We start from the raw sequence: 15,312 nt of genomic DNA, 5'->3' as shown, positions 1-15,312 counted from the left end.
ATGTAGATAAATAATCACCTTGTTAATTATATCTATTAAAGGATAAACACACTAGGAGAAACTCAAGTTAAATGTACAGATAGATCACTCAAATTATTATAACAAGTATAAGAAAAATAAAGATAAATAAAGCAAGCATTAATTGATAATCAGATGTTTTTGGCTATTTTTTACTTGGCTAATCATTTCCAGTTATTATTGCTGGGATAACATTTGGTTATTGCTTTGGATTCTTGCTAATTATTTCTGCAGCAACACTCAGTATCACTTTCTTTCTTGATCTTAATATAAGGGAGTTTAAAGTGTGCTCAGTTTTTCTAAATTTCCAAGATCTTTGTCCAAGTTTGTACTTGGGTATCTTGAATATAGTTCACTTTGATGGGCCTTTTGTGTTTACTGTTGATGATATTTTGTGTGCAACTGCAGAGATAATGGGAAAAAGTGCATATTGGAACAACATACATGAGAGTGTTTCTTCTGCACCTCCATATGTTCTTCTGCCACCCCATACAAAACCATACAAAACGTAAAAATACTTTTTTATCCTTCTTGTGCCATCTCCATAGAGTAGCTTTCGGATTATGTAATCCGGACACGCATTTGAAAAAAGACTTCCAGATTACATAATCTGGAAGCTAAAAAAGACTTTCGGATTATGTAATCTGAAAACTAATCATGCATTTGAAAAAGACTTCCAGATTATATAATCCGGAAGCTAATTATGAAATTGAAAAAAGACTTTCAAATTATGTAATCTGGTCCAGAATATTACAGAGGGATATTTTTGGAAATACGAAAATTTATCTAGGTGGGAGAAGAATATATGGAGGTGTGGGAAGAAACAGTCCATACATGAAGATGGGTGACTATGCATATTCTGAGACACATCCATCTCTGGAAGCGTTGTCACCTCCCTCTACTTTTGCAGTTGTTACCATGGCAACGTTGGTAAGATATCATATTAGTGTTATCATATTCTCTTTTTTTCAGTTTTATTTACCTTAGATATGTTTACAGAATTAATTATCTCATCATGTTTTAATTCGGGTCCATACTCTGCATGTTGCACTTCATTATCTCCATACTTTAAAAAGTAAAAAGGATTTTTGTTACAGATAGTTCCATTCTAAGTATAATAGAATTTGCAAGATTCTAATGCTCAAATATACTTCATAGAAGCAAAGAACTCTTAGTTGGTCTGCCACGGTATTCAAATGTCAATTTTGTTTATCATTTTTCGGATATTTATGTGAATCTTGATGTCTGCTTGCAGTTTTTCAATAAGCTTGTATGAACAGTTCATTCAAAAGGTTTCTCTTTTCAAGGGATGCTCTTTAGGATTTGTAAAGCAAATCGTGAAAATCTTTTACATGCTCACACCAAGTCGTGTAGGATATCAGAATGGAAAGTTGGACTTTTAAGTTTATATTTTGGTATTTGTATTTTAATTTTTCTTAATATTTATCATTCTTGCCAATCTATAATCCTAACTTTTCCCTTAGTTATTCATAATTGAATCTACTTAGTTATCATATTAGTGCATATTTCCTTCGCTCAATTGCAATGCCAAAAAGTTTGGTGTATATGTAATTATAGATAATTCCTAATTTTTCAACCAACAAATTCAGCTATTCGATGATAATCAAGAAAATAATATTTATTTAATGGTAAAGTTTGTGCCTAATTAATTAATGAAAATAAATAAAAAAGTAGGAATTTTAATTTGATTTGTAGAAAAAGTTATTGCACATGTGAAGACCATAGAGGTTTGTGGAGTTAATGAAATTTTAATAAAATCAATATTAAGTGAAATCACTAATGTGCTTAGTTTTCCTTAAAAGTGGTAGATGCGTTGTACTAATAGCAATATTTTCCAAACGATCTATCTTTAACTTATTTATTTATGCGTCTATGTGACCAATATCACCATATATAACTCAATTTTATTATTTTTTTAATAATTTTTTCACTCTTACTTCTTAGAGTATAAGTCAATATTATGAATGAGTGCATATGAACGAAGAATTTAAAGTTCAATCATCCAAAATGGATGTAATCAATTGTGGTTGAAAAAAATACATGAATGCTTAAATGATACAAAAATGTTTATTTTGAAATTATGGTTCTTTACGGATATTTTGAAATCTATGATATTTTATAGAGGTTTTGAAACCTATGATATTTTTCAGAGGTTCGAAACCTATGATATTTTACAGAGATGCTAAAACCTATGGTATTTTATGGAAGTTTTGAAATCCATGATATTTTATTTACTTTACGGATATTTTGAAATTTATGATATTTTACAGAGATTCTAAAACCTATGGTGTTTTATGGAAGTTTTGAAATCCATGATATTTTATGGAGGTTCTAAACCTATGGTATTTTAGGGATGTTTTGAAACCCATTGTACTTTATAGAGGTCTTAAAACCCAAGGTATTTTACGAAAGTTTTGAAACCCATGATATTTTAACAGATGGTTTAGCGGAAGAAACTACAACTATGAGTAAATAACTTAATGGAAGTTTTAATCCTTGTTAATGTAAAAATAAACTCTTGTTAAAACTATTTTTTCTTGTATTGATCAAAATTCAAAATAGAAAAAAAAATGACAAATGAAAAACGAAGAGAGTGTAAAAAATATGAATCTGAAAATTTGAATTGGCAGCGAATTTGAAAAAATTAGTGCAATGAATTGGCATATTGTTTTTGTGAGATTCAGTGCCAATATTGAGCTTAAACACATTGAGCTTAAACATTTAAGTTTCTGTGGTTCAAATTTCAAGTTCTAATTTAAAGTAATCTCTCCAACATAAATTCGACAAGTTGAGAAAAGTTAAAAAAAATAAAAAAATAAATTGTAGTACAATTTTAGTTTTATTCATCTATTCTTGTACTATTCATTAAGATTTCATTTGTGTGTTACTTTTTCTTGTCAACATTAATTTTTTTCTTGCCAATTTCTTGATGACTCTTTCAAGTCATGTCAATTACCAACTCCATTTGCAGTAGTTCTTATTTTTAAATTTGAGTTTTGTTGCTTTTAAAATTATTTGACCTCTCTTGGTGGAAGTGACCAATTTGCCTTGGTAAGTTGTGGAGCTGAATTTTTTTTTGTGTGAGGCACATTATTAAAGAGGTAAAATCGAGTACCTTAGGTTAAATATCCTAAAAAGGGAAAGCAAGGAATAGCAGCAACTTCACAAAAATTTACACAAAACACAAAGCAAAAAGAGCTACAAGTTGTGGAATGCACAAAAGAGATCATTTAAAATTTTAGTGCAAAAAAATTTGTTGACCTAATTTTCATTGTATTTCTTTGAGTAGTAACTTGTTAAACTTTGATTACTCCGTGAGTTAATTTCGTTTTTAGTTCGGCGAGTGTCTCTTCAAGGTTTAAAGTGTCAAAAAGTCTTACCTAGGACATCGCCTAGTTTTCAAGCTTTCCAGATAGCATTTTTCAATTGTTTTTATTGCTTTGCATATTTTTCTTGCATAAAAAAATGTTTTCATCCTTGTTTGTGCTTTAAGTAAATTGCTTAGAGAAAGATATGTGAAAGTGTTGTGAAATAGTATCTGACAAGGAAAAGCTTGGTACTTAAGAAAACGTATACTACAATGACAAGGAAAGACTTTGTACTTAATTGATAACTGATGTAAATAAAAACGTAGTGACATTTTTGTAAATATTTAGGATATATTACACCGGTTGTAAGAACCAACCAGTGTAATATGTTCTTTTCAAAGTTAAAAATAAAGTTTTTAAAAAACTTATTTTTGCGTTAGACATATTACATCGGTTGGTTAATCCAACCGGTGTAATATGCCCTTAAGAGTTAAAAAAAAGATCAGTTGAGATTACTCCATGAGTGTGGTGGTCTATTTTCTGCATAAAATGTGCTTACTGGTGTGAAATTCAATTTGTTATTTTACAAATTAATCAATTGTTTTTTCATTTGTTGGTTTTGTCATAAAAAGTTAATTTGTTTGACAGTTAATCTATTAAAAAATTTTGTTTGAACTTGAATAAAAGTTTCAATCTATTCTTGAGTTTTATTCTGTTAAATCTGGGTGTCTTTTATTGATATCAAGAACTCTTGTTCAAGAATAATTTGATAAAATTCCCTTTTTAAGTGAATATCTCAAAACTGGTTCTGAGTTTGCTTAAGTGAAAATATTAGTATGTTGTTTTTGTAAACAATTTGTTGTTTTTCCTATGATAGTATTCCGTTAAGGAAATTTCAATAAGTTATTTCATAAAACAACCAGTTGTTTTTTTTTGTTTCAATAAGTTCCTTTGATCTTTGCAAAAATTAGCCTAAGTATAATTCATTCCCCCTCTTGAACTTAGACTCCCATAAAGTCAACAGATAGGTCATATGGATTAACCATGTCATATGAGATGATTTGGAATTGATATAAATATGTGCATAGTTGTATAGTATGAAAAATGTAAATCTCCAGTCTAAACCAATGATATAACTATGCACACAACTGTGTGAATTTCACAATGAAATAATATGACATATGCAAATATCTGAATCTAAACCAATGCATGAGTTTTCTGGAAGTAAGTCAAATATTTATGTACGTTGGTTAATATATTTTTCTAACATGAGTGGTATTGATTATGAGTTAATTATAGACATGACTCCTTTCTGGAAAATAAGCTAGCTACTAGGGTTAACTTGGAAAAGTGCGGGATTGCAGTTGAAAGTCCTTTATGTAGTCTTTGTAGAGTGGAGGTGGAATCAAATAACCATTTGTTTTTTGAGTGCAGATTTGCTTGGCTAGTGTGGAGTCGTTGTTTTGCATGGCTTGGAGTGCAGTTTGTGTCCCATAATGATCCACTGCTAAATTTTTCTCAGTTTAGATTGTGTAATGCGTCTGCTTTAGCAAGTGAGATGTGGGGAATGATCTGGATTGCAGTGGTAAGTGAGTTGTGGAAGCATAGAAACAAGGTAATCTTTAATGGGGGAGTTGTCGATGGTTTAGAAGTGGTTGCTTTGGTTCAAGTGAAGACTTTGGTTCAAGTGAAGACTTGGTCTTGGATTACGTCAAAGTCTCTCTCTGGTTTGTTCTCCTTTTCCGAGTGGTGTCTCGAACCTTTGGTCTGTATGACGATGGTTTCTTGAATTATTTTTTAGCTCAGTTTGTATGGGTTGAGTTAGGATTGTTTAGTAATTCTAGGCGTTTGGTGGTGTGAGTGTTGAGATGGAGTGTCTTAGGTATTTTATGTTTGTATAAGGGTTGAACCACCACTGAAGTGGTTCACATTTATTTATTTTTTATTGCCGATAAAAAAAAATAGATATGACTCCTTATTCAAATTGTGAGATATGAAAAATGAATTTTATATATATATATATATATATTTATTTGTGATTGCATTTATTTAAAGTTACAGTTATATTGAAAGTTTTAAAAAATTAGGTTACCCTATCTTCCATGTTGGATATGTTGTTGTAAAGTTTATGATAGTAGTGTGTTACACGAAAATAAATGATAATGGAAGTAGGAGAACTTCATACTAAGCTGATGAAATATTTTGCATTTATTTTTTGTTATTTTGTTTTTTATATATGTATACTCTATGTGGATGAATATATTTTGTAATACTTTATAAATTATATGTATATATTTAATTGCATGATATAATTTTGTGATGTAATTATAGATGTTACAATGAAAATATTATAAACAAAATAAAGTAAAAAGTATGACGTTTTCTTGAAAATAAATAAATATGTAATAAAAAGAATATTGAAAAATATTTCAAATAACCTCCCTGCCTTCTAAAACAATAAGTCTTCTAATCTAACTCAAGTTCATTAAGAAAAAAACCGAAGGATCTTATCCTTTCAAAAGCTTATTCTCTCATGACATTATCGTGTTAGGTGTTAAAGAAAAACCAATGTCCTACTTTAAATATTTTTAAAAAATTAAATAATAAATGACTTCTTAGAAATAAAGGAAAAATAAACACAAAAGAAGTGGAATACAACTTTTTAACTTTCATCATGTAAATAAAATCATTAACACACGAGATTATGTGATTTCAATTTATTTCGAATCTTATCTTAAAAAAAATTTATCGATATACAAAATTTGAAGTATTCTTTAACAATGTAGTTCACGAATTAATATTTAAAAAGGTTTGCAATAATTTCCAATTATTAAGAATGTTTATGGTGAACTTGTAAAACGTAATTAAACATGTGTATTCCTAAGCGTTCATACATGATATGAAAAAATTATTTCATGAATTCTTTCTCACTCAACCTCTTTGAACCAGGAAAACAAATTGAAGTGTTTTTGTGACCGCAAGGACCCTATCCGCCACCATAATTCAGAACCCAACTGAGAGTGAGAGAGAGAGACATGGCTTCCTCACTGTCCTCCGTCATCAACCAACCTCACATTGCTCAACGCTTCAAACTTCACCGTCCATCTTCTTTTGCCACTTTCACAATCTTCCACCACAAACGCAAACACAAACACCAATACAATGTGTTTTCTCCACACCCTTATACCTCATCGCCACGCTCTCGCTCTCTCAATCTTATCATCGCTTCCAGAACCTTCTCTCATTCCAACACTCTCCGCCACCATTTCATCCCTCAAGCCACGCTCACTGCTTCCGAAGCTCAACCCCGGTGAGTTTTTGTTGCAATTGCAAACACCACCTCCTCTTTGTTTTGGGTTTTTCTTTATTACAGAAATTTTATTTTATTTTGCTTGGTGGGTATTTCCGATTCACTTCAGTTTCGGTGAATTGAATGAAAAGACGACCTTTTTTTTTGCATTTTTAATATTATTACTCGTCACTTGTGGAAGAATGACATGAGAATGTTCATAGGAAAGACGCAATTTCCCCCCTGTATCATCTGTTCAGAATTGTAAATTTTAGATAGGATGGATTGGGGTTTAGGGTTGAAATCTATTTACTTGTTCTTTGTTTATTTGTGTGGGTAGCCTTGTGCCAGATGCTGAAGTTCCTCCCACTCGTCGAATATATCATGAGACTTATGGATGTCAAATGAATGTTAATGATATGGAGATCGTTCTTTCTATAATGAAAAAAGCCGGTTACAGTGAAGTTGTGAGTGCTCCCGAGAGTGCAGAAATAATATTCATCAATACCTGTGCCATTAGAGAAAACGCTGAACAGAAAGTATGGCAGAGGCTTAATTACTTTTGGTTTCTTAAGAGGCATTGGAAGAGCAATGTTGCTACTGGAAGAGCAGAGTCTCTGTACCCTCCCAAAGTAGTGGTTTTGGGATGTATGGCTGAGAGGTTAAAGGAGAAGATACTTGATTCAGACAAAATGGTTGACGTAGTATGCGGGCCTGATGCTTATAGGGATTTGCCACGCTTACTGGAGGAGGTTGACTATGGTCAAAAAGGGATCAATACTCTCCTTTCACTTGAGGAGACTTATGCTGATATTAACCCTGTTAGAATCTCCAAGAACTCGGTTACTGCATTTGTCTCAGTGATGAGAGGTTGCAATAATATGTGTTCGTTTTGTATTGTTCCTTTCACCAGAGGTAGAGAGCGATCACGTCCGGTGGAGTCAATTGTGAGAGAGGTAGCTGAGCTTTGGAAAGAGGGTGTTAAGGAGGTAACGCTTCTTGGCCAGAATGTAAACAGCTACAACGATGCAGCTGGGAGTGAGAGTGAGGTTGAATCAGGGTCCAATTGGCAACTTAGTGAAGGGTTTTCTAGTATGGCTAAGGTAAAAAAAATGGGCTTGAGATTTTCTGATCTACTGGATCGATTATCCTCAGAATTTCCTGAGATGCGATTCAGATTCACTTCTCCACACCCTAAGGATTTTCCAGATGAGTTGCTTTATCTAATGCGAGACAGACATAATATATGCAAGCTGATACATTTACCTGCACAAACTGGAAGTAGCAAAGTTCTGGAGAGAATGAGAAGAGGATATACCCGAGAGGCTTACTTGGAACTTGTGCAAAAAATCCGGAGTATTATTCCTGATGTGGCTTTGAGCAGTGATTTCATTTGTGGTAATGTTTCTTTTAAAATTTATTCTCCCTGCCTTTTTTTCACTTTCTTTTGTTATTCATTAATTTGACCTTTTACAACTGGAGAACCTTAATTTCAGCAGATGAGTGCTGGAGTTTCTCATTTATATTTCCTTTCATTTTATAATCATGTGGTATCTGATGATATTTTATTCTTAGGGAACCTGGTTTATTTTCTCTAGCAATTCAGATTCACAATACACAATTTACTCATATTTTATAAACCCATCTGGTGTACATCTTCGGGAGCTGTAAAATTTGCATTTCTGAAATAATTGAGCATTCCTTCAATAGTTTGTTCTCAACAAAATGAAAGGAGCGAATAAAATCTTTTTTTACATACTCATTGCCAATTTTTTTGTTTGTTATTGAGAGGAGTAGCATTTTTGTTAAATTTATTTATTTTAAACTTTTTTCCAATTGTGTATTGATTGAGAACTTGCTCTATTTGCCACAATATTTTGTTAAACTGGGAAGTAGCTTTGCTTGTGTTAGAATACCCATTTGATGTACATGTCCTAGTGGTGTGTTAAAGTGTAATTTTATTTTATTATTATTTCTTTTGTATGTACCCAACTTTAGGGTTAGGGTTTGAGGTAATTGCCTTGCCTTATTTCTAACAACTATATATACATCAATAAAAAGCAAATAGTGTAGGTTGAATACACTGCTCTTCCTCCATCTTATTTATTCAAATTGGTGTTAGAGTGGGTCCCACTGTATCTTCTCCTTCATTGTCTCTGGCAATGTCTGTCGTTGTCACAGGCATCACCATTGACATCGCCACTGCTCTCCGTTGTCACCACCTTTGTCATTTCGTTGGACAAAGCCAAGGTTAGGTGCGCCTTTTGGAATCCCACTCAACCCCGATGATCGCGTGATGAATCTTGATATGGTCTCACATATGGTAAAGGCTAGGGCTACAACAGAAGAAGTTAAGAGATTTCTAGTGGTGGACTCATTAGAGGAACTTAACATGAATATTGATAGATATTATATGGTCTTGATTTTGAGAAGCCTACATTTAGATTTTGATCATGTTCATCATCATATTTTAGTTTGGTGATCAAATCCCTTTTATGGATAATTTAGTTACTAGACACGTCCATGTGCCAAACTTGATGAGAGATGGCAATCAAATTCAAGTTATTGAAAGAAGGTCAGAACATACGAGAAGGACGTGATGGTAGAAGTGGATGTCCTCAATGTTCATATTGCTAGAGAATGGGTCATTCCTCATCGTTATCAAATACTTTATATGGATGGTATACATTTTGTCTTGTTAATTCCTCATTGTCCTTTCAATTTAATCTATCTGAATCAATTGACTCGTTCTTTAAATTGTGGCCTTCACTGGTAATTTGGAACATGGTATAAGGTTGTCTAATTGGCGAAGGATGTGAGTCATGAGGTCTTTATCATCTGAAACTGAGTTGCTTTATATCCTATTTTACAACTCCGGACCCAAAACATTTGCATTATTGATTGGGCCACCCAAGTTTATCAAATTGAAGATGATGGTTCCTAGTCTCAAACAAATTCAAGCTTTAGATTGTGAGTTTTATCAGTTAGGAAATCATTTTAGATCTTCCTTTCCTAAAAAGTCTAAAACACAGTGTAATTCTGTTTTTTTTTTTCCAACATTCATTTGGATATTTGGTGACTAAGTCATGTCACTTCTTTTGGTTTTAATTATTTTGTAATCTTCATTGATGAATTCTCTCAATGTACTTAGGTTTATTTAATGAAAGACGAATCTGAATTTTTATACATATTTGTCTTTCTTCAATGAAATTAAGAACCGATTTGGGATAATAATTAAAATTCTTAGAAGTGATAATGTTAACAAATATTTTTCTACCATGCTTTCTTCATTCTTATCTTCCCAAAGAATTTTACGACAATCCACTACAAAATGGTATAGCAAAGAGGAGGAATAGATGTCTTATTGAAATTGCATATTCTCTAATGTTGAATACTAATGTTTTATTCATCACTGGGGAATGCAGTGCTCACTACCTCTTTCCTAGTCAATAAGATGTCTTCCTCCTCTCTTGGAAATAAAGTTCGTCTCTCTATAATTTTTCCAAATGACCCTTTATATCATGTCTCTCCATGTGTGTTTGGGTGTACTTGTTTTGTTCATAACATCTCTCCAAGTATTGACAAACTTTCTGCAAAGGCTATATTAGTTAAGTGTGTCTCTTTAGGATATTCTCGCCTTTGGAAAAGGTATAAATGTTATTCTCCCCCAACTAAAAGGTATTATATCTATGCTAATGTTACTTTCTTAGAGGATACACATTTTGTCCTGTCTTCCATGGAACATTCTTCATCTATTCAACAAGTCTTTCCTGTACCATTTTTGTTATCCATTGATTATTCCTGCTTCCTCTCAAACTCAAACTTAGAAATGACATTCTTCCACCACCTCTTCTCACGTACTAGTGTTGGGTACAAATAACTCCTTCATCCTTGCTTGAAGATCCTTGTCATTCAAATCCTCCACCACTGTTCCCATACCATGGATCCTTCATCCTCCTCACTTTTATTAACTTTGATCATGCTTGGCCTATTGCTCTTAGAAGAAACATTCAATCTACTTGCAATCCATACCCTATTTATATTTTTTTAAGTTATCATCGTTTGTCTTCTATATATCCCCCTTTTGTTTTCTCCTTGTCCACCAATACTTTTTCTAAAATGTTCATAAGGATCTTGGTCACCTTGGAGGGTGACAAACCATGATTGATGAAATGCCTGTATTTGAACACAACTAGTACTTGGGAGCTTGTCCCCCTTCCTCTTGTTAAGGTTGGTTCTACATGTGAAGTAGATCATCTCAAAGCTTGATTAATAGTCAAGGGATACACTCGGATTTATTGTCTTGACTATTGTGATACCTTTTCTCCTGTGGCTAAAAGTAATCTTTCCTTGGCCATGGGTGCCATTCGCCACTAACCTCTTCACTAGCCTAAAATGCCATTCTTCATAGTGAGCTGAAGGAGGAGATTTACATGGAACAACCTCCTAGATTTGTTGCTTGGTGAAAGTTTGGTTTAGTTTTGTAAATTAAATTGGTCTTTCTATGGCTTAGAGTAATCACCCCCGAGCTTGGTTTGGTAAATTTAGTCATATTGCGTAGATTTTTGGATTGAAACGGAGTGAGAGAAAATCATTCAATGTTTTATTGTAATACTTCTCCTCTAAAGTGTGTTTATCTTATGGTCTATGTTAGTAATATTGTTATTACAGGAAATGATATCATTAGAATTGGTCAATTAAAAAAGCATTTATTCAACCACTTTTCAACCAAAGACCTGGGTTGTCTAAAATATTTTCTTGGTATTGAAGTGGCACAATCAAGAGGTGTTATCATTTCACAAAGAATATATGCTCTTGATATTTTGGAAGAGACAGGCCTCACAAGTTGCAAGCCCATTTATAGTTCTATGGACTCAAATGAGAAGCTAATGAGAAACCAAGGTGAAATTTTCTCAAACCTAGAGAGATATAGGAGGTTGGTGGGAAAACTCATTTATCTCACTATAACAAGACCTAATATTTTTTGTTCAGCAGGAGTTGTGAGTCAATTTATGCAGAATCTTCACAGTAATCACTAGAATGTTGTGATTCACATTCTCATATATGTAAAAGGAACCCTAGGACAAGGATTGTTGTATGAGAACAAGAGAAATACTCAAATCTTAGGTATTGTGATGCAGATTGGTCTGGGTGTCTCCCATTGACAGGAGATCTACCATAGTATATTGTGTATTCGTTAGAGAGAATCTTCTATCTTGGAAAAATAAGAAACAAAGTGTTGTTGCCCGATCCAATCAAGTGTTTTGTGAGAGAACTAAACATATAGAAATTGATTGTCATTTTGTTAGAGAGAAGTTGTTGTCAAGGATCTTGTTACCGAGTTTGTTAGTTTGAATGAACAACTTGCATACATTGTAACTAAATATCTAAGAGGACCTAGGATTCCATTTATATGTTCCAATCATGGTGCATATGACCTGTATGATCCAGCTTTAGGGAAAGTGTTGAAATGAAATGTTAATTTATTATTATTTTTTTTGTATTTACCCAGCTTTAGAGTTAGGTTTTAAGGTAGGTTCGTTGCCTTATTTTGTAACTCCTATATATATACATCTATAAAAAGCACAACAGTGTAGGTTGAATATACTGTTTTTCCTCCATCTTATTTATTCAAGTAGGTCTAACTAATTATTGAACACTTATTAAATAATTTTTCTCAACAAAATAAATGGGACAGGTAAAATCAATATTTTCAAACATCACGACCAAATTCTTTGTTTGTGTTATTTAGGAATATCATACCACCAGTATATGGTATATATTTCTTTTTGGAATTGTTGATGGTGTATCGCATGGTTGTTTGGCCTATGAAATTGTTAAAAGGATACTGCAGGAAATTATTGAAAGGAATTTATGGGTTTATAATTGTGCCTATGGTGTTGTGTGATCCATATAGCCGACATTACTCTATAAAATACGACTGATGTTGCGTTGTAATACTCGTGGTATACGAACGATGTACTCATAGATTGTTTAACTATGTAGTTGTAGTTCTCAAAACCTAGTTATTATCCTGTACTTTTTTCTTTACCACTTATATTTTACCGCATAAGAAACTAGCCTCTGATTGTGATACTTTTGCAATTTAAACAGGATTTTGTGGAGAAACAGAGGAGGACCATTCTGAGACGTTGACTCTGGTAAATGCTGTTAGTTATGATATGGCATTCATGTTTGCTTATAGCATGAGGGAGAAAACTCATGCCCACAGAAATTATGTTGACGATGTTCCTGAGGAAATTAAACAGAGGAGGCTGGCTGAACTTATTGAGACTTTCCGCGAGAGTACGGGGAAGTGTTTTGACTCTCAGATTGGAACCACACAGCTTGTATTAGTGGAAGGACCCAATAGAAGAGCTCCAGATACTGAGCTTATGGGCAAGAGTGACAAGGGTCATCGGGTGTTGTTCGTCAATATGCCAATCGTAGATAGGGAAGATGTTGGTACAAAGCGAAATCCTGTGGTTGGTGATTATGTTGAAGTTCACATAACAAGATCTACCAGGGCATCACTCTTTGGTGAAGCACTTGCTATAACTAAACTAACCTCATTTTACTATAATCTGAATAAAGAAGCTGTTGCATGCAGCATGTAGAACCTTGTTTCACTCACTGCACAACATGGCAACACATTTTATGGGAGAAGACACTACAAGGGAGTGAGGTTTTACATTCACTAGCGACATATCAGCTGGATCACGATTCTGTATTCTTTGTTCATCCTCTCTTCACATTAAAAAGGTTGGAGTCTGCATTAAAATATACACTATGGATTACTGAGAAATCTATGGCATTCACAACCTGCAACGCACCATCTACTTTAATGAGTCACGCAGAAGAATGACTTTTTGTCCAATACATTTATATAGTTAAATAGAACATCATAATGGCCCAATTATCCTATTTAGCATGGCGGTTTTGTTTATTGCTCTCTAGCTACCTGGCTTTTGTGTAATGTTTTGGAGCGGCATTGGGAAAGTGATTTAAGTGAATTTTACATTGTATCTCCTTCATTTTTTTTAATAAATTTTTTAGTTAATCATTGTTGGATGAACATGGACCAAATGTAATATGAAATTTATGTTATTTTTGTTTTATTTTATATTTTTTTCTTCAGCTCATGATGAAAGCATTTAAAAAGAATTAGTGCTAGAATAATTCAAGATAACATTTTATGATTGTGAAGTCATGTTCAGATTGTTTTTTATTTATTACTTAAGTCGGTCAATTTATGAATGCTTTATATTTATGTTTTTTTTATCTTTTAAATTTTTTGTTGGTTAACTTAATCTGACTTACAAATGGAGTTGGTTTATAATTTCTAATCCAAATTTAAAAATTAATCTAACCCAAGTTCATCCTTTCTTTTATAGGATGGCATTCGCCCCACCTTCATCATTTATTATTATTTATTTATTTTTGTCAGCAAAGCAATAACTCTATAAATATTGGTAGAAGTGATACACATTACAACATGTAGTCACTGTATTAAACACAGTGTAGTGATTGGAATAGCAGAAGCATTGAAATTGAGTCCAATAATAACAACAAAGTCAATTACAGCAAACTAATTGGTAGAAAAACCTAACTTCCCCCCTCCATTCACATGCAATAAAGGAACCACTTATAAACATTACTTTCTTTGGATTGGGGAAAGATGAGAAAAGAAAAAAAAAAATAATATTGTTTTAATTAAGAGAAAGTGAAGAAAGATGAGTAGAAAATTTATTGAATTGGGTGATGTGATAAAATAAAAAAAATTAAATTAATTGATAAATATAATAAATATCAAAAATATTTTTAGTTAAAGTTTAATAAAAATAATTTAGAAATTAAAACTAAAAGATAATTAATTATGAAGTATTATTTAATTAAGTTGAAAAAGTTATAAAAAACTATTTAAAAACTATATTTAAATTTATTCAAATTATTAATTATAAATTATATACTATTTGTTTTCTACCTATCAATTTAAAAGTTAAAATATAATAAAGTTCATTTCTAATTTAATTAATTGAATTTAAGTTTTCTTATAAAATTAGTTACAAAATATTAAGATAATTTAATTTACAAAAGAATAAAATTTAAAATATTTTATTCATTATCATAATATTATTTATTTTAATTATTTATTGTATTATAATAAAAAGGATAAATATCTAATTATATTTACTAATCATAATTTATTATCTTTAAAAGATAATAAGTATGCTTATCTAAATATAATATAGATGTATTTAAATAATTTATGTTATAAATATTTATTAGTATTTATAATATAATCGAATGTGTTTTTTAATGTTATCTTTTGAATTATTTTAAATTTTTGTGGTTAAATGTAGATTTTGTCTTGGTTTTGTTTATGTTTTTAGTTTTTTATCTTGTTTATGTGGAAACCAACAGAGAGGGTGTTGAGTTCTGAGAGGATGTTTTGAAAATTCATGTTGTTTGGTCAAAAGTGTTTGGAGGAAGAGAGTGGAAAGATAGTATAGTTTTGTTTAATAATTGTGCATCAGAAGATGGGAGAGTGGTGCTGCTGAAGACTGTGTAGCACTCAGGATGATGCAGACTAGACGAAAGCACCTGCACTTTTACTCCATAATGGAAAACAGTGGAAGAACGAAAAGACGTTAACGACTTCGCCACCCTTTTTTC

General features: G+C 32.1%; 1 protein-coding gene across 1 annotated transcript; it reads left to right on the top strand.

Annotated features, from left to right (window-relative positions):
* The first annotated feature begins 6,209 nt into the window (after window positions 1-6,209).
* LOC137811512 (CDK5RAP1-like protein) lies at window positions 6,210-13,759 on the top strand. Its single transcript, XM_068613296.1, has 3 exons — window positions 6,210-6,657; window positions 6,977-8,034; window positions 12,751-13,759. The coding sequence occupies exons 1-3, from the start codon at window positions 6,383-6,385 to the stop codon at window positions 13,251-13,253; spliced, it is 1,836 nt and encodes a 611-aa protein (XP_068469397.1). The 5' UTR covers window positions 6,210-6,382; the 3' UTR covers window positions 13,254-13,759.
* Window positions 13,760-15,312: the final 1,553 nt, after the last annotated feature.

This window comes from Phaseolus vulgaris, chromosome 2, assembly GCF_000499845.2.
Source record: "Phaseolus vulgaris cultivar G19833 chromosome 2, P. vulgaris v2.0, whole genome shotgun sequence".
Lineage (NCBI taxonomy): Eukaryota > Viridiplantae > Streptophyta > Magnoliopsida > Fabales > Fabaceae > Phaseolus > Phaseolus vulgaris.
Note: the sequence above shows the minus strand (reverse complement) of the source record. Positions and strands in the feature narration are given on the sequence as shown.

Bases quoted from the DNA above. Each gene is read 5' to 3' on its own strand.
- LOC137811512 (XM_068613296.1), top strand. From the start codon at position 6,383: ATGGCTTCCTCACTGTCCTCCGTCATCAACCAACCTCACATTGCTCAA. The intron at 6,658-6,976 runs GTGAGTTTTTGT...TTGTGTGGGTAG, and splicing joins GCTTCCGAAGCTCAACCCCG to CCTTGTGCCAGATGCTGAAG. The intron at 8,035-12,750 runs GTAATGTTTCTT...CAATTTAAACAG, and splicing joins GAGCAGTGATTTCATTTGTG to GATTTTGTGGAGAAACAGAG.